This window comes from Lygodium microphyllum, chromosome 12 (assembly GCF_053477565.2).
Source record: "Lygodium microphyllum isolate KBCC chromosome 12, Lygodium_microphyllum_v1.1.10, whole genome shotgun sequence".
Lineage (NCBI taxonomy): Eukaryota > Viridiplantae > Streptophyta > Polypodiopsida > Schizaeales > Lygodiaceae > Lygodium > Lygodium microphyllum.
The window spans coordinates 128,826,553-128,845,199 of NC_141146.1; the positions used below are offsets into that span (position 1 = coordinate 128,826,553).

The 18,647-nt window shown below is 38.7% G+C and overlaps 1 protein-coding gene across 1 annotated transcript; it reads left to right on the plus strand.

The window, feature by feature from the left end:
• Positions 1-2,739: 2,739 nt before the first annotated feature.
• Positions 2,740-3,712, plus strand: YCF37 (homolog of Synechocystis YCF37). Its single transcript, XM_087690043.1, has one exon. It carries the CDS (start codon positions 2,844-2,846, stop codon positions 3,363-3,365), a length of 522 nt encoding a protein of 173 aa, XP_087546169.1. The 5' UTR covers positions 2,740-2,843; the 3' UTR covers positions 3,366-3,712.
• Positions 3,713-18,647: the final 14,935 nt, after the last annotated feature.

Here is an 18,647-nt window from a genome sequence, read left to right on the forward strand (position 1 = left end):
GTGAACTTATCTTTTAAAGAGCCAAATATTGATTGCAACAAATAGACGATTGTCAAATATTTAGGCATTTGGGTTGCCCTTTGGGAGTTTGTGTAACTTCTTATTAAAAAGTCAATTACCTATTTCAAAAGTTGGAGAATAAGATTCTCGAATGCGGAGCTTTTTTGGTAAGATGGCAATCTTGAACATCAAATTACTTCCTTTGCTATGCTTTGGTTCTTCATGAAAAAAAGAGGAGTTATGCAAAAATTGTTTATGGAGCTTTGATTTGTGCCAAAGTGGTATTAGATATGTTCAATGCCTTGCCCTCATAAAGTGATGTCAATAATCCATGGTGCAAAAAGTTGTAAAGCCTTGATTATGAGGAGAAGCCATGTGCAAGCCCAGACATCGGTTGGGTTCTAACTTATATGATGAGGTCTATGTGTAAGCCTAGTGGGTCGTAACTCGTATGTCAAATGAAGCCATGTGTAAGCATTGGTTGGGTCAGATGATGTCTATGTGATCGGATTGTAAAAAGGTGATCAAGGCACATTGCATCAAGTTGAAGGGTGTGGGAGCCATTAGGGATTTGTATTTTGGGCCCAAGGGGCCATGGAGGCAGGTGTTGTTTGGGTGGTTGTGGGGGTCTAATACTCCTGCCTAGTGAAGATGAATAAATATTGTTGTTAGGCCGATTTGACCACATTGGAGGGCTATAAAAAGGAAACCTCCTTAGAATTATGATCATCTATCTTTCTAGTATTTAGAGTTGTTCTAGTTAGCCTTAAACTCTTCATTTAGATTCTATCTAGATCTCCATCTAGGCTTCATAGTGGTAATGCATGAGTGGACAAAGCCATCTTTGTATTTGTCTATTTGTACTTAAAGAAATTGTTATTATTCTCTAATTTGTTGTGTACTTTCTATTCCTTCCTCGAATTTGTACGGAACTCAATGTAATTTTTACAAGTAGCACAGTATATTTTGATATTCTCACTTTGGCTAAGAGCAGTGCTAGAGTTGGTGCTAAAGCTTCAAGTTCTAAGATTTGGAGGCTGCTCTATTCCTTCCTTAATAACATTGAAAGCTCCCACCCTTGGGTTCACATTTTAAGGACAGTGCATTTCCAATCATGTGGCTTTGAAGTTTCATGTAGTGCATTTCCCCATTCAAACTTCCAATCATGTGGCTTTGAAGTTCTCAATACGAATTGAAGTGATCTTCTTAAGGAGATGCAGTGTATTAAAATGTAATTGAGATCAGACATGACATATTATTGCAATATATTAAAAAACATAAAATCAATATGCTAAAGTTTCAAGAATGATACACGTAATATGTAAGCTTAAACCATTGTCAAGTACTCTCCTTAGAAGTATTGCTAATATGTTAACTCTATATGGTGTGATCCTACATAATAACAATGTAGTAACTTCAATACAAGTGGCATCTATTTTACATGGTGCATGTAATACAACATTATGTAAAGTGCACACATGTGCCAATTAAATCACACTTAAAACCATCCAACGCTTATAAATAAACATTCGGGTAGTGGAGCTAGTCACATGGCAAATTCAATTTGCTAATTGCATCATTTTCTCATAAATTGTTGGTCATAGCTTGAGCATTGACTAGGTGAACAATCAAGATGTGTGTAGTTATTGGGTATGTTTTGGGGGAAAATTTCATTTTGAGGTCAAAGCAAAGTTTGAGTAAACAATTAGTTCCCCAAGAATAAGATCCATTCGATGAGCCCAATTTGAATAGTCTTATCATGTTATTTGATTATTTATGAGATATTTCCATTTCTTAGATTTATGCTTCATAATCAAACCAACAATATGGCACTCCTTAACATATCAACATAATGATACCTAAGCAATATTTTAGACAAGACCTCTTTTTTGTCCTAAAAATTTCGTATACATGCCTTGCTATATTAGGCCTCACCTTGTTATTCATCTCTTGCCATGTGATGCACAACGAATTGCATGCCTTTATGCGTTAATGGTGAAGTCTAACACTTGATGGCCTTGGTAAGTTGGTTAATGGAGAGACCATGTAGCCTTTTAACACATAGTCATTTGCTGGCATTGTATTAGCACCCTACATTTTGGTAGTTGTAGTGCTAGAAGGTAGAGGTTATGGAAACACTCCACCCCACACTAGGGTGAAGGGGTAAATAAAGTGGCACGCCCCAAAAGGAACAGGCACCCCATCGCAATCGAGTGATAAATTTGCAAAAAAAAAAGGCGGTTGTTAAAGCTACTTAACATTACTATAGACAGTTTTTAAAATCACAAATGAGTGAAATAATTGAACCATGTATTTTTTCATATTTTAGATTTTGTAAAACCTTGAAACAATGCATCCTTTGGGTATCACTTTATTGGCCCCCTCATTGTTGCTCTTTTTTGAACCTTTTATTTATAACTAAGGCTACTCGATAAAAATATCAAAATGCCCCAATATTTTTTCTATGACCTCCATATGATATAGTAGTTTGACCATTTAAAAATATTTATAAAACTCACATGAAAAAATAAATTTCAATGGAAGATTGTTAAATCGCAACCACGAGCCGTTGGGGTCTAAATGCGGCCATGCAAACATGCGGTGTGACATGACCCTACCCTCATCGCAAGTACTCCTACCTAGAGGTAAGGTGTGTGGGCCCTTGGAAGGTCCTGCGCGATTGTGAGCCACATGCTGAAGAGGGAGAAAAACCTTCGAGGATTGTAGGCATCTTCATACAAGGCAGCATCATTCCTTGTTCATTCCTTGTTCTTTCATTCACAGTGAGAGGGCAAGTTGGTTCTCTCTCTCTCTCTCTCCCTGTGCATGCGTCTGGCGCTGCCATGCCGTCAATGACAGCCTCCTCCTCACTAGCCACATCGATGGCTGTCGCTCCCACGGAGAAATGTGGCGCGGCTGCGGCGGCGCCGATCACAGGCTCCCGACCGCTCCCGCCCACAGCCTTGCCGTCGCCGTCGCCGTCGCCTCCCCAACAATTAGGGTTCTCGCGGCGCCTGGCCCTGCCCCTCTTTGGTCTCTCCCTCCTCGCCGGCCCGGTGCGGCCCGCCCTCGCGAAGGACATCCCACTGTTTGGCATCCGGAAGCGCGTGGAGCAGGCTGAGAAGGAGGTTATACAGGAGGTGAAGGACCTGGTGAAGGAGGGCGAACAGCTGGTGGTGGAGGGCGAGAAGGAGGTCGCGGCTGCAGTGAAGAGGGTGGAGAGCGCAGTCCCGAGCGTGAGCAGTGGCGCAGGCAGTGGCACGAGCCTGCCACCATTGTATCAAGCAGGCGCTGTGGCTGGGACTGAGGTTGTGGCAGTCCTGGTGGCTTCTACTGTGGTCAATGGCCTGGTTAGCGAATCATAGAGCAGAAGGAGACAATGTTGCTGATAAATATGACCACGATGATGATGATGGTGATGATGATGTTGATGACAGTAAGAAGCATTCAGGATGGAGTCTGTGCTTTGGTCTCATCAGAATTTCCCTTCACTTACATTATTTCTTTTGTCGCCCCTTCCCAATCCTGTAAATCAGGCTTTTCTGCCTAGTTAAGTAGGATCTGTATGGTTGATGATGATGAGGATGATGATCCTAAGCATAGTCTGTGCCTTGGACTCGTGAACACTTCACTCCATTTAGATGTATTCCGCCTATCGACATTTTCCTTCTGTATATCATAGCAATATGTTGTAAGATTTTGTTGCCCAAAATTTAGTCGATTTGTAAAATTGTACGTGAAAAGGGGTGAATTCAGCCTTAATGGGAGTGCTTAATTTGTCTAACTTCTCTGCTTCTGAGGCGTAAGTCAATGCCTCTTGGTTTTTCAAGTAGTTTCGTCATCGTGATCATTGGAAAGCCACGGTCGTGTGATTCGTGTGAGAGTGGTAGGCTGGGCTTGGAACTGATACGGTTGAACACGTGATGTAATGTGCCAACTCGAGGAAATGGGGGATTTAGGGAGTGGTTTAGTTCTCGTATTTTGAGTCTAAACCATAACTCGAGTGGGATTGGGACCTGGGGACAGCGGTTTATTTCACGTCCAAAAGCATAGCTCTTTAATGCGAAAGAAATATATATCAGATTAATATATCAGCCTTGTGCACAACCACTTGCTGGCGAAGAATCGCCAATCTGTACTGGATATTACAATTGAAGCCAATTGCTTCAGTCCATTGTTTCATGTTCCTCCACATCACTGCTGACTCTATATTGCCAAAGCGAGGAACAGCCTCTTCCTTCAAAGGGTGGCTCATATAAGACATTCCATACTTGAGCTAGGGAATACCAAAGCAGGAAGCTTCCACATAAGTGTCTGCAATCTTTGGCGATGGAGCGGTCCATGCCAAAAGGTTTAAGCCTTGGTGATGGAGCGGTCTTCCATATGCATCTGAGTCGACGTTTCCCTGTTCTCCCATTGTCATGGGGACATCTTTTTACTGCTTGCAGAAAAGTATAGTTATCCTTCTTGCACCAATCCTTGCGATGCTTTCAAGCAAAGTAAGGTTTCCTAGAAGGGCCAACCGTGTACCTACTGCGGATGTGTCATGCCTCATAAAAGGTGATGTTAGCTAATGTTCTTACTTTGTGTTCAGAATAGACCTTACACAAACAAGCTCATGAAGGCTTTAAGTCAAATTCTTGAGCGATTAGACCGGGCAAGATTGTTGCCCTGAAGCGTGTCTTTATCCCACATATGAGCCCATTTCATAACTCTTTATCATGTAATGCTTTAGTTAGGTTCGGTCGAGCAAGGCAGCCAAATGATCGGTCAGAGAAGCATTTCTGGGCTCATGCAACCCTCTTAGTGAAATGCAAAGGAAGCTTTGATAAAGGAGATCAAGAAGTGAGTGGAGGGAGGAAGGTTTGAATAGGATACGAGGATTGGAATGGCGGTGAATTATGCGAGTGCTACCAAGTGAGTGGAGGGAGGAAGGTTTGAATAGGATACGAGGATTGGAATGGCGGTGAATTATGCGACTGCTGTCAAGTGGTAGCAGGTCGATATGGAGGAAGTGGAGAAGGAGCTTTTCAACAGTTGCTGTACCCACAACGAGAGATGGAAACATGAAGCTAGTCCTAATCGGAAGACCGAGCTACTAGCGCTTGCGATGTTCTCTCTTGCCAAGCTCAAGAGCTTGTATTCACGTTGTTCAACAGTTGGTGTTTCCTTTTACTTCATGGGCAGAGATATCCTAAGCTTTAGTGATACAGGTCCGGAGTGAGAGAGACTACTATTGGCGAGGCTCTTTTTCGAGGAATTGGAATTCATAGTTTTGAGGATGAAGTCGCCGGGCTTGGACGGCTTACGAGATCGAGTCGTTTGGCCTAGCGTCGTGAAGGACGAGTGTAAGCTGCAGAACTATCTCAGGGATTCAGGTGAGATCTTAGCCCCTGTGAATAGCGGTCTAATTAAGGTGAATCTTAAGTTTGTCGAGAGGCAGAAAGCCGTGTGACATTTTGGCTTCGAGGAGGATAAAGTTTTTCCTTCCTGATCTTATTCACCCTAGGCAGTATGGTTTTCTCTATAGTTGAAGGATTCATGATCCAATTCTCAATATCGTCACATTCATTGATCTTACCTTACCACAAAGAAAATGCTCTTCTGAATATAGAAATTGAATAGAAATTGAGAGCCATACGATCACCTTTGTTCGGAGATTTTTGAACTAATGCTCCGGGCTCTAAGCTTTCGTATCACCTGCAGTATGGAGAATGTTCTCTTCATCATGAATGTGTCAACCAAGGTGGCAGCCTATGGCTATCTTTCTAAACACTTTGAACATAAAGGTATTAGTGCGCCAAGATGTGCCATTTCTTTTGAGAGCAATTCAGGTAGGTTGTGGAGCAATGCTTGTCAACACATAACGACTACACTATGGTAAGTACGCTCTGTACATTTGACTCGAATCGATCTATTGTTTGGTTGGTTAGTTCGTTGTGCTTGTGCGCACCAGTAGACTAGGGGTGAGCCCCTTAAAATAATGAGAGAATGTCCAACAATCCCATGTTGAGCTCCTAGAGCGCCATATGGGTTTTGGTTCTGTTGTCGAAACCGAGGATACTTCAACCACAAAGTTGCTTATATGCTTTGCTTGGCAGAATAGGAGAGGGGTGCATGTACCCACTCTGAAACACATGTCGATAGTTTCACTCTTATCGTTTCGAAGAAAATGCATTGATTTTACTTTTTCGTGGCATGGGATAGAGTTTTTTCGTGTCTCATTTTTATTAGAACACAGCATCAATGTGAAAACGTTATGGAAGCTTAAGTAGCACACTTGCAATAAGGAAAAACAAACCAAGACCTATTAGATTTTGATTTTTGATGAAATGTTTGTAAGACAAACTGAAAAGATTGGGTGGAGCACATGCATGTCATGTTGAAAAAGGGGGGAGATAGAATGTATTGAACATGTTGAAACATTAAGGGAGAATTGGCATTTTTGTGTAGTAAGGGCCTTCTCCTAGAAGGGAAGAACAAAAGGCAAAACTAAAACAAGCTTCTACGTGTGAAGGGCCACATGGTGGTTAGAGAGAAAGAGAGGGTTCTCCATATGAACAATAAATAAGTTAACTTCATTTCTAAAATTAGTTTATTTATAATTTTTATTTTAATAAAAAGGCAAGAAGGGAAAGAAAGTGAAATGTACCTATTGCATAGGGAATTCTTTTTGTTTACTGCCTTTGCCTTCATACTATCCTCCCTTCTACACCCCTCTTTCGGGTCATATAACATCTCCACCTCCCACCCCTTATTTGAATATCCCTTTCTAATCCCCTTATCTACCCCATCAATACCCCCCACAATATTGCCTCCATCACCACTCTCATCCCATCCCTTACACCAACGCCCTTTGCCTTCATCCCTACCGCTTCTCATACTCATGCTCGCACCACTCTTTGCATCCAATGTACTAGCATCACCACCACTTCAGGAGGAGCAACCACTGGCCCAAAGAGGAACCACTGCCAAGCGGCGAGAGGAGTAGCAATTGTCACATCGACCAACAAGGTGCATATTTATTACAATGTGCTTCTCAATCATTAAAGAATGTAGGCTTGTCATCATTGATTAGTTTGGGAAATTTGTACCTTAAAGAGGAGAGAAAAAGGGGGGCCACCTAACACATTGGCTTCTCTAAAGGGAGAAGAGTTATAAGAGTGGAGGTCAGCTGTTTTAAGTCATTTGGTGGTTTGATAAGATGATTAATTAAGAATATTTTTTGAATCACCAATGCTTTAATTGCTTGATATTTTCGGGTCACATCATTAGAGCACACTATAGCGCATTATGTACTGTGCATCACTGAGCATGGGGGCACTGCACACCAACCTTGTATCCACACATTACATATGACAAATTGACACTCTGAAGTACCTTGGAACATGTGCACATGTTCCCCTCTTGCCTTGTATGCACTTGGTGTGCACTAAAACCCCACATAGTGCACTTGTGTGTACTTAAACCACGTACTAGTGCACTAGTGTACACCCACCACAATGCACTAAGCTCATCTCTCTAACCTCAAGACAATTCCACATCATTGTATACTAGCGCCTTGCATATTACCTTTAGTGCACTACACCCTTGTATACTACACTCTCGTGCATTAACCATTGTGCATTGCACCTACATGCACATGCACTACCCTAGTGGACATGCATTGTGTATGCATAGTCCACCTATAGCATCCTAGTGTACTACTGGTATACACATTCCTACATCATGCATCATGCACGTGTGCATCAATGTAGCTTGCATATCCCATGCTCATCATCATACACATGTACAAAATACCTTAGTCTAGGATATGCTAGGGTTTGGTATAAAAGGTGGGGATGTAACATGTGAATGATCTTTTTTCCATTTCAAGAATACAAGATTGAGGGATGCTTCCTCCCACCTATCATAGGGGTGTGTACCTATGTCCACCATAGCAAGAGGTGAGTATCTTGTTGCAGCATTCATATTTAATTCTTAGCCATTCATGGCAATACATTTTTATGCCTAGCCACATTGGCTATGGTTTCTTTGGCATATTTTGTATATTCTTGTATTTTCTAGTTATTTTGTTTGATGTGAGAATTGTGTCTTTTACATCAATGACCTTCTCTCTAATGAAGTAATAGTGTACTTCTATGTGTTTTATCATGGCATGGTAGGTTGGATTCTTTATCGACATAATGCTGCTAATGTTGTCACAATATACGATGAATCCACCATCAATTTCAATCCCCATGTCACATAAAACCAATTTCAGCCATGTCTGCTCACATGCTGCCAATGCAATACCTTGATACTTAGCTTCTGTACTTGATAAAGTAACCGTAGTTTACTTTTTGTTGCTCCAACTTACCATGGATAATTCAAATGAAAATGCATAACCATTGGTGGATCTTCTATCCATAAAATTATCTACCCAGTATACATCAATATACCCAAACAAGGTAGGCTTTATTCCCTTCTCATAGAATAAGCCAAATCCAGTTGTCTTCTTCACATACCTTAGAACTCTCCTCACTACATCCAAATGTGATTTACATGGTCTTTGCATAAATTGCTAATCAATCCAACATCATAACTCAAATCTGGCCTTGTAATGGTTAAGTAGATAAAACTACCAACCATCTTTCTAAACATAGTCATATCTTCCACATATTTTCCATCATCGATCATTTTGATATTCTAATCTAAGGAAGTATCCACACTGGCTTACATCTTGTCATGCCATACTTCTCCAACATCTCCAAAGGAATATTGTCTTTGTATCAACCAAATACCATGAGGTGTATCAATGACCTCAATGCCCAAAAAATATCTCAACAAACCAAGACTTTCCTTTATGTCAAATTCCTTATGAAGACCATGCTTAACTTTAGCAATCTCTTTCTTAAGTGTATCTGTAATAATGAGGTCATCAACATAGATGACAAGCACAACCATACCATCCTTTGTATGTCTCACATAGAGTGAGTAATCAGCCATACTTTGTTGAAATCCCATGCTACACAAGAATCCGCTAATCCTCTCACACCAAGCTCTTGGTGCTTGCTTAAGTCCATACAATGCCTTATTCAACTTGCATACATAATGCGGGTATTTAGGATTCACATACCCTTTAGGCTGATCCATGTACACTTCTTCTACTAAATTCCCATTCAAGTATGCATTTTTCACATCCATTTGATACAATTTTCTGCCATATATAGAATCCAAAGCAATCATTGATCTCACTGTAGTCATATTTGCCACTAGACTGAATGTCTCCTCATAATCCAATCCATATTTTTGTGCATAACCCTTTGCAACCAGCCTTGCTTTATACCTTTCTAGAGAACCATATGATTTGCACTTGACTTTGTACACCCATTTGCAACCAATTGATTTCTTTCCATAAGGTAACTGCACTATATCCCGTCTTGTTTTTCTTCAATGCATCCATCTCCTCATCCATAGCTTGTCTCCATTCTTTACTTTCCACTGCTTCCTCAAAGCAAGTAGGTTCCACATGATGTACATAAAAAACCATATAAGCATAATGCATCTTCATGAACCCATTATATGTCAATCTATCAACAGGATATCTAACCCTTTCTAATCTCCTCAACTGAGGTGCACTACTTGGAGTCTCAACTGCTCTTGCATGTGGTGGCACATATTTTCCTGCACTTCTAATACCTAGAGTTTTCACATGAGGAATGCCATACTCATCATTGATAGATTCATCCTCTGAACTTTCAGCCATAGGCCTCTTGGCTTTTGCAATTTTTGCACTCTTTTGTGAAATCCTCAACCTGCCACTCCATGGACTATAGCTGCCACTGCTTTCTGCATTCTCTTGAGGTCCAGACATATCTTCTAAGTGCTAATTTCCAAGCCTACCATTTGCTAAAATTTTCTTCCAATGAGCATCATCATCACTACTTTCATAAGAATCCAAGTTCACTGCAATCTTGGGCTTGTACCATGATTCATACTCACTAAATTTGGCATCCCTGATAATGTAAACTTCCTTAGTCATTGGATCATAGCATTTGTAATCCTTCTTCTAATCAGGATATCCAAGAAAGATGCATTTTATAGCCTTTGGCTCCATCTTTTTCTTCAAATCATCAGGAACATGAACATATCAACAAACACATCCAAAAACCCTGAAGTAGGCAATAGTGTGTGTCCTACCATACATCTTCTCATATGGTGATACATGATGAGTCAATGCTGTAGGTGTCCTGTTCATGATATGTACTGTAGTATGCACTGCCTCTGTCCAATATGTCAATGACATATTCATTTGGTTCATCATTGCCCTAGCAATCTTTGCAATGATATGGTTCTTCCTTTCTGCCACACCATTCTGTTGAGGTGTGTACCTGCATGTCACCTATCTTTTGATTCCATGATCTTTCAAAAAATCTAAAAATTCATATGATATGTACTCTCCTCCATTATCAGACCTCAAACATTTTATGTAAAAACCAAATTGTTTTTCAACCATAGCTTTAAACTCCAAAAATCTTTCAACAAGGCTTCACTTTTATGCTGCATGAAATACACCCAAGTCATTCAGCTAAAGTCATTAATAAAAGTGATATAAAACTTGCATCTCCCACTCAATGAGACATTCTGACATGGATCCCAAATATCAGAATGCACCATTTCCAAAGGATAAGTGCTGATTCTCCCTCTCTTTGGAAATGGTAATCTAGCTTGCTTGCCAAACTGACAAGCCGTGACATACATGATCATAATTAACATAACCAAAATGGGGCAAACCATGAACCACCTGTTTAGTTTGCATTTATTTCAGTCTTTGAAGGTCTATATAACCAATTCTTCTATGTCATAATTCAACATCCTTATCTTTACAATGCCCACTTTCAGCATACATAGAATTGTGAATGACAGGAGTACTTGCAACATAAAGTACATCCCTAAGCTCATTTTCAACTCCATCTCGCGTGACAAGTAGCACACTACCAATATGAGTAATTTTATGCAAATTATCATCCCCATTAGGCATATATTCTTCATTCTATATTTGTCATTTTGTGTCAAACCACTCAACATAATGAGACATGTGTCCCTAAGTCCAAAAACCAATCATCCTCACTAGGAGGGTGTGTCATGCTCCCTAATACATGTTCCATGGCAAAAAAATGGCCTCTAGCAGAGCCACCTCTAGGTCCATAACCTACACCTGCATAGCCACCTGCATAATGGTTATACTGAGTCCTTCCTCGATCCATAGGCATAACATTTTCCTTGTGATTAAATTCCCATTCAAAATGTCCATACTGCCCACAATAATTACATGCACCATCTCTATGTGGATATAAAATAGCTAATTCTCACAACAAGCAAAATATCAAGAAATACACCATATGTGCCAAGAAACCATAGCCAAGGTGGTTAGGCATGAAATTATATTTCCATGGAAGGTTGAGAATCATAGATGAATGCTACAACATGAATACTGACCTCATTCCAAGGTGGGACATGGTATGCATCCCATGATCTTGGTGGCTAAGAGTATGCACCCTCTTAGATGGTGGGAGGAAGGAAACCTCAAATCTTGTATTCTTCAAAATGGAAAAAGATCCTTCGCATGTTACATCTCCCTCCTTTTATAATTAACCCTAGGCTAAGGCATTTATGCTTTATTACAAGCCATCGCGGCCTAAAAGAGCTTTGTCCTCAAAGATGGAATTGGGATAATTTACAAGGAAAGATTACAAGGATAGCTTTGTAAGTAATGGATCCATACTGAAATGAAACTCCAACTTGAAGAAGATCTCATATGTCAATGAAGTACAAGTATGAAATCTGAGTATACTATTGAAAACTATCCAAAATAGGCTACTTCACAAGAATAGCCATAACTTGAAGAAGAAATGTCCAATTACCATGTATGAGCTATAGAAATGTAGAGGACAATCCCTAATATCCATCCATGTCATAAAAATCTAATTTTGATGATAGTAGAGCAATTATTTTTATGACAAAATTTTTATATAGCAAGGTATCCTATTCTAATTTTACTCTATATCCTACAAAAGCCATGGAAAAGAATCAAGGTATGATTATGGTTTCCAAGTAAACTCCATGGGAAAACCTCACCATTTAATAAGGTATTGCAGCAGTGAACAGTTTCTTAAAACCTTTTCTCTTTTTCCAGTAATCTTTCGGGGTCAAATGATGAGATCATCGTCATCTATGGGAGGTAACTCCTATAAAACCTTTATGGATGGACCCACATATTTCTTAAAGTTGAGAAAATGGAAGCTCTTTTATATCAATGCAAAGAAAACATTAGAAAGGCACAAGATGTTATGAAGGCTTATGCTAATGAAACCTGTCTTTGGAGTTTGAAGGAGGAGATTGGGTATTTCTTCAAGAAATACAGCATATGTGCCAAGAAACCATAGCCAAGGTGGCTAGGCATGATATTATATTGCCATGGAAGGCTGAGAATCATAGATGAATGCTGCAACATGAATACTCACCTCATGCCAAGGTGGGACATGGTATGCACCCCATGATCTTGGTGGCTAAGAGTATACACCCTTTTACCTTTCCTCAATAAATCACATCATAAAAATAAATGAGTTCTTTACCTTGCGTTAGTTGGGATTGAGCTTGGAGGTTTATTACTCAAAATTCATTACTCTTGAGAAATACATTATACCCATGGACAATAGCCAATAGATGGCCAAGTTTAAAACCCGCCATTGGATACCCAACGTGAAGTGATGCAACCTACAAATCTTTCGAATGCATTTCTTAAGCCAAGTCTTTGTATAAGAGATCCAATCCAAGCCAAAGGGTAGAAGATATTGGGGAAAATATGCCCCAATAAAGGACTATGTGAGTTCATTAAGAGATCTCAAGGTCAACATTAGGCCAATTCAACGAAAAGAGATAAGATAAGTGCAACATGAAATGTTGTTTTTGTAGTTAGAAACAATGACACTCAATGGTGCTTCCATTGCAATGAGCTTGGGAATTTTAAGACGGAATGTCCAAAGTTGAACTAGAACTTTTGTCAAGGACAATTTTGCAATCATCAGAACAAGAAGACAATAATGGCCAAAGGGAAAGGAACATTTGCCACACTTGCTTTCAGGGAATAAGAAAAAGGGAAACCCACTATATGGACAGAAATTAGGAAAGGATTAGTTCATGTTGCTCTCAACAAGGAGGACTAAATCACCAATTTTTGATGACTCAAATCCCCACAAACTATCAAGGCAAAAATTTCAAAATTCTCATGATTGTGAAAGCACTCATTTCTTCATCTCACCAAAATGTGCAAGAAGATTAGGAATAGAAACTGCACTGTATTCAAGCTCTTGATTGAGTTAGCTAGTGGAAACGAAGTCACCTAATAAAAGTCTAGAGAAGTGGGATTTGATCTAGGAAATGACCTTATCAATATAAGGTTTCATGTCATGAATTTGGGTGCTTATGAGTTCCTTCTAGGGATGGATTAGCTAATTCCCAATGATGCCCACATCCATTGTAGGAAAGGCCAAGTCACATTCCAAAATGCAAAAGGAATCCAAGTGACTACATAGAGCAAAGTTGGAAGATTGAATATCCAACTAGCAAAAGCTTCATGCATTACCCAAGGCTTAAGAAAAGCATTACTAGTCTACATAATCAAGCTTAACAAGATTGATTAGGGCAAAGAATAAGAATAAGAACCTTCTTGGATGAAGGAATATATAGATGTTTGTCCTATAGATTTAACTAAACTTCCTCCAAAAAGGAAAGTTAACCATGAGATCAAGGAGCTAGACTAGTGGCAAAGCGATCTTATTGATGTCAATCCTTGAGGAGATTGAATTGTAGGAGCAGCTCAAGTAGTTGCTAGACTAAGGCTACATTTGAGCAAGTAATTCACCATGGGGAGCCCTAGTCCTATTCCAAAAGTAGAAGGATGATACTCTTTGTTTCTACATAAATTATTGCAAGCTAAACCAAGTGATGGTCAAAAACACACATCCAATTCTGAAGATTGACAAGCTCCTTGACAAACTTCAAGGAGAAAAAATATTCTCAAAGATGGATGTAAGATAAGGCTATAACATGATCAGGATCAAAGAGAAAGACATCTCAAAGGCCACTTTCAACACAAGGTATGGACAAGATGAGCTCATTGTAATATCCTTTGGGTTGACTAATGCCCCATCCATTTTCAACAAGATGGTATAATACATTTTCAAGCCCTATCTTAATGAGTTTGCTTTAGTCTTCTTTGATGATATTTTAACTTATTCCAAAGAAGGAAGAACCATGAGGCACAACTTAGAATTGTGCTAGAGACATTAGGAATGCATAAGCTTTATGCCAAGAAGAGCAAGTGTGCATTCTTTAAAAGGTAGATAGAATACATTGGATTTATATTATACGAGGAGACCATGAAGCATAACTTAGAGTTGTGCTAGAGACATTAAGAACATAGAAGACTTATGTCGAAAAGGTAGATAGAATACCATTGATTTATAGTATCAGAGAAGGAGACCATGAGGCACAACTCAAAATTGTGCTAGAGACATTAAGAATGCATAAGCTTTCTGCCAAAAAAGAACACATGTGCATTCTTTAAAAGGTATAGAATACCATGGATTTATAGTATCCGAGAAGGGAATTGTTGTAGATCCATCTATAAGATCAAAGATGTACAAGAATGGCCACCTCCAAATTTAGTTAAAGAAGTATAAATGCATAAGATTTTTGCCTCCAAATTTAGTCAAAGTTAGATAGAACGCCCTAGATTTATTCAAGGAATTCATCAGCTTTATGCCGAAAAGAGTAAGTGTGTGTTCTTTAAAAGGCGGATAGATTATCATGGATTTATAGTATTTGAGAAGGAGACCATGAGAATAGCTTAAAATTGTGCTAGAGACATTAAGAATGCATAAGATTTATGCCAAAAATCCATATAGAATACCATGGGAATATAGTGCCTAAGAAGGAGACCATGAGGCACATCTCAAAATTGTGCTAGAGACATTAATAATGCGTAAACTTTATGCCAAAAAGAGCAAGTGTGCATTCTTTAAAAGGTAGATAGAATACCATGCTAGAGATATTAAGAAGGTGTAAGCTTTATGCCAAAAAGAGCAAGTGTGCATTCTTTAAAAGGTAGATAGAATATCATGGATTTATAGTATTCGAGAAAGGAATTGTAGTAGATCCATCTAAGGTCAAAGATGTACAAGAGTGGTTGCCTCCAAATTTAGTCAAAGAAGTATGAAGCTTTTTGGGCTTAAGTGGATAGTATAGAGTTTTTATCAAGGACTATTCCTTGATAGTCACACCTCTTACTGACCTACTTAACAAGCAAGTTTCTATTGTGTGGACTCAAATTGAATAGTCTAGCTTTGAGAAACTCAAGAAAAGCCCAATGACATCTCCTATAGATCAAAGCTTCTTGACTTAAGCCAATAGTTTGAAGTTGTAAAAAATGAATGTTAGTTCCCTAGCATTGGGCTGAGTACTAATGCATGAAGGTCATCTAGTGCCCTACTCTTCAAGGAAATTGAAGACACGTGAGGAAAACCATACTACACATGATTTGGAACTCTTGGTAGTGATTCATGCTCTCAAATTATGGGGACACTATTTGCTTGGGAAGAAATTCACCTTAGTCACAAATCACAAAAGTCTCAAATGGATCTTTACCCAACCAAATCGAAACATGAGACAACGACAATGGATTGAAGTTTTACAAGAATATGATTTTGAGATCAAGTACATATCAAGCAAGGAGAATGTAGTTGCATATGCGTTAAGCTACAAAGCATTCCTTAGAACACTCATCTCAAAAGAACCTACAAGAGAACCATCCCTAGCAACCATTGTGTCAATGCAAAGAAATCCTATCATCCAAATGGCAAAAGAAGAAGTATCTAAATATCCAAAGCACCAATAGTTGAGTGCCCAAGCTAAGGAGCAAGATCCTAAATTAAATTTTTAAGTGTATCAAGACTTCTCCATTGAGGAAGGACTTGTCTACTTCAAGACAAGGTTGCGCATTCCATTGACTCAAGACTTTACGAAGAAGATATTTTGGAAAGCACATGATTCCCCGTTATTAGGACACTTGGGCTATGATAAGATGCTTAATGCTATAAGGAAGAGCTACTTGATGTACTTAAGTATGTCATCAAGTATCTAAATTTCCAAGGGGTGAAAGCTAAACATGTCAAGATGCCTAGCAAGCTCTAGCCACTCGACATCCCTCAAATGAAATGAGAATTTATTCTTATGAATTTTGTGGTGGGTTTAACCTCAATTCAAGGTGGATATAACTCCATTATGGTAATTGTGGACATTTTGACAAAGGTTTCTCATATCCTCCAAGTCAAAACAAATTATAAGCCTTCAGATATTGCAAGGCTCTTTGTAAAGGAGGCTTCATGAATTACCCAAGAGAATCTTCAATCATCAGAATAATATGCCCTATTAGGCCAATGGTATTGTGCATTTCTTAGAGAGAGGTTACTAGAACACCCAATAAAAACACCGACTCACTCACCTTCTCTTTAAGGTTGATCCTATTAAACGATTGTTGGACAATCCTATAAATTAGGAGGGATGGTCTTTTGATAGTATACATGTGTGAGCATGAAATGAAGGATGTGCCTCAATGAATTACCCAAGAGGATATTCAATAATCAGAATATTATACCCTATTAGGCCAATGGTATTGTGCATTTCTTAGAGAGAGGTTACTAGAACACCCAATAAAAACACCAAGACTCACTCACCTTCTTTTTAAGGTTGATCCTATTAAACAATTGTTGGACAATCCTATAAATTAGGAGGGATGGTCTTTTGATAGTATACATGTGTGAGCATGAAATGAAGGATGTGCTTCAATGAATTACCCAAGAGGATTTTCAATAATCAGAATATTATACCCTATTAGGCCAATGGTATTGTGCATTTCTTAGAGAGAGGTTACTAGAACACCCAATAAAAACACAAAGACTCACTCACCTTCTTTTTAAGGTTGATCCTATTAAACGATTGTTGGACAATCCTATAAATTAGGAGGGATGGTCTTTTGATAGTATACATGTGTGAGCATGAAACGAAGGATGTGCTTCATAAAGCATATGATGGGATAATAAGAGGCAATTTTAATCTTAGTACTACGACCAAAGAAGTGTTGTAATTGATGCCTATCAAAAAAGATAAAATGAAGCCCATATTGGTTTGTCACCCAGCAAACATTTGAGAAACAAGTTATAGACTTTATAGGACCTATTAGCATAGTGGCTCAATAATTGCAAGCACAATACATCATTGTCACTAGGAAATACATGTCTAAATGGGTTGAGGCTAAGACCACTAAAAATAATGATGCAAGAACCATGACTAAATTCTTATGGGAGAAGGCATCTCTAGATTTGTGTATCCCATCAAGACTGTGAGTGACCAAGGAATACACACTAACAATCAAGTCATTGAACACCTACTCTCTACATTCCTACCCATTCATAGAAAATAGGCTCCATACTATCCTCAAGCATTATAATGATCAAGCAAAATCCATGAACAAAACATTAATAAAAATTCTCACAAAAATAGTATTTGTCTTTAAGAGTTTGAAACAAAGCATCAGTTTTCCATAATAAGGCCATGATAATCACTAGCCATGACTCTGAAATTGAATTGATAATACCATGTGCATCCCTTTGAGTTTGATTAATTGTAGAAAGAGAGGTTAATATGGATTCTCTCATTGATAAAAGGTATAAATTTAATACTTTACCATACCATGTTTGGGAACAAGTTAGACAACCAGAATTAGTGCCTACAAATGTAAAGCTAAGCTTAAATAGAGGCACCCCCTTACATTGCTAGGGAAGTGTAGAGTCACAATAATCATAAAGATAGAAGATATTATTGTACTCTTCTATCTTCTTCCAAATAGAGAAGATGGCAATAAAGAGATTTTGTTAGGGTGGCTATTCAAGTATCAAGTGAAGTGCATTGTTGACTAGATTGAAAAATATATTCATTTGAAATTCTAGGAGTTGATTGATCTATACTTTTAGTTTTGGAGAAATTACCAAGAAAGAAAAATAAGGAAATAAGTTTTATCCCAATATCCACAACCCAAACTAACAAGGGGGGTAATGACTCATTGCAAAAACTACCCAATATGCAATAGAGCAAATTGCAACTAGTGGGCAAGTCCAATGGATTAAAAAAAATAAAATCCCACTAGATATCAATGATAGCCCAAAATAGATCCAAAGGTGGCACCAAAAATTAATTACGAAAATCCTATGGTTGTTAAACCAAAGCATAGAATGCATATCAGGAGGAAAAGAAACAACAAAAGGTGGCATACCTTGCCATGATGGGTGCCTAAGGTCTTTGCTCAAAGTATAGGGATACTATTAAGGCAATTGCTTGTTGGGACTTTCCAAAATAATAAATTACCTATGTTATAGGAGATTTGGCCTAAATTATCATAGAAGGAACATCTTCCAAAGCTAGCAATCAAGACTCGAATCATGGAACTCGCAACCTCAAACAAGATTCATTCCTATGAAGCCTACAATGATATGCATGTTACAAGGAACTACCAATAATATATTTGGAGTAAAAATAGGCCTTGATTA

Excerpts from the sequence above, each read along its gene's own strand:
- YCF37 (XM_087690043.1), top strand. The coding sequence starts at position 2,844 with ATGCCGTCAATGACAGCCTCCTCCTCACTAGCCACATCGATGGCTGTC.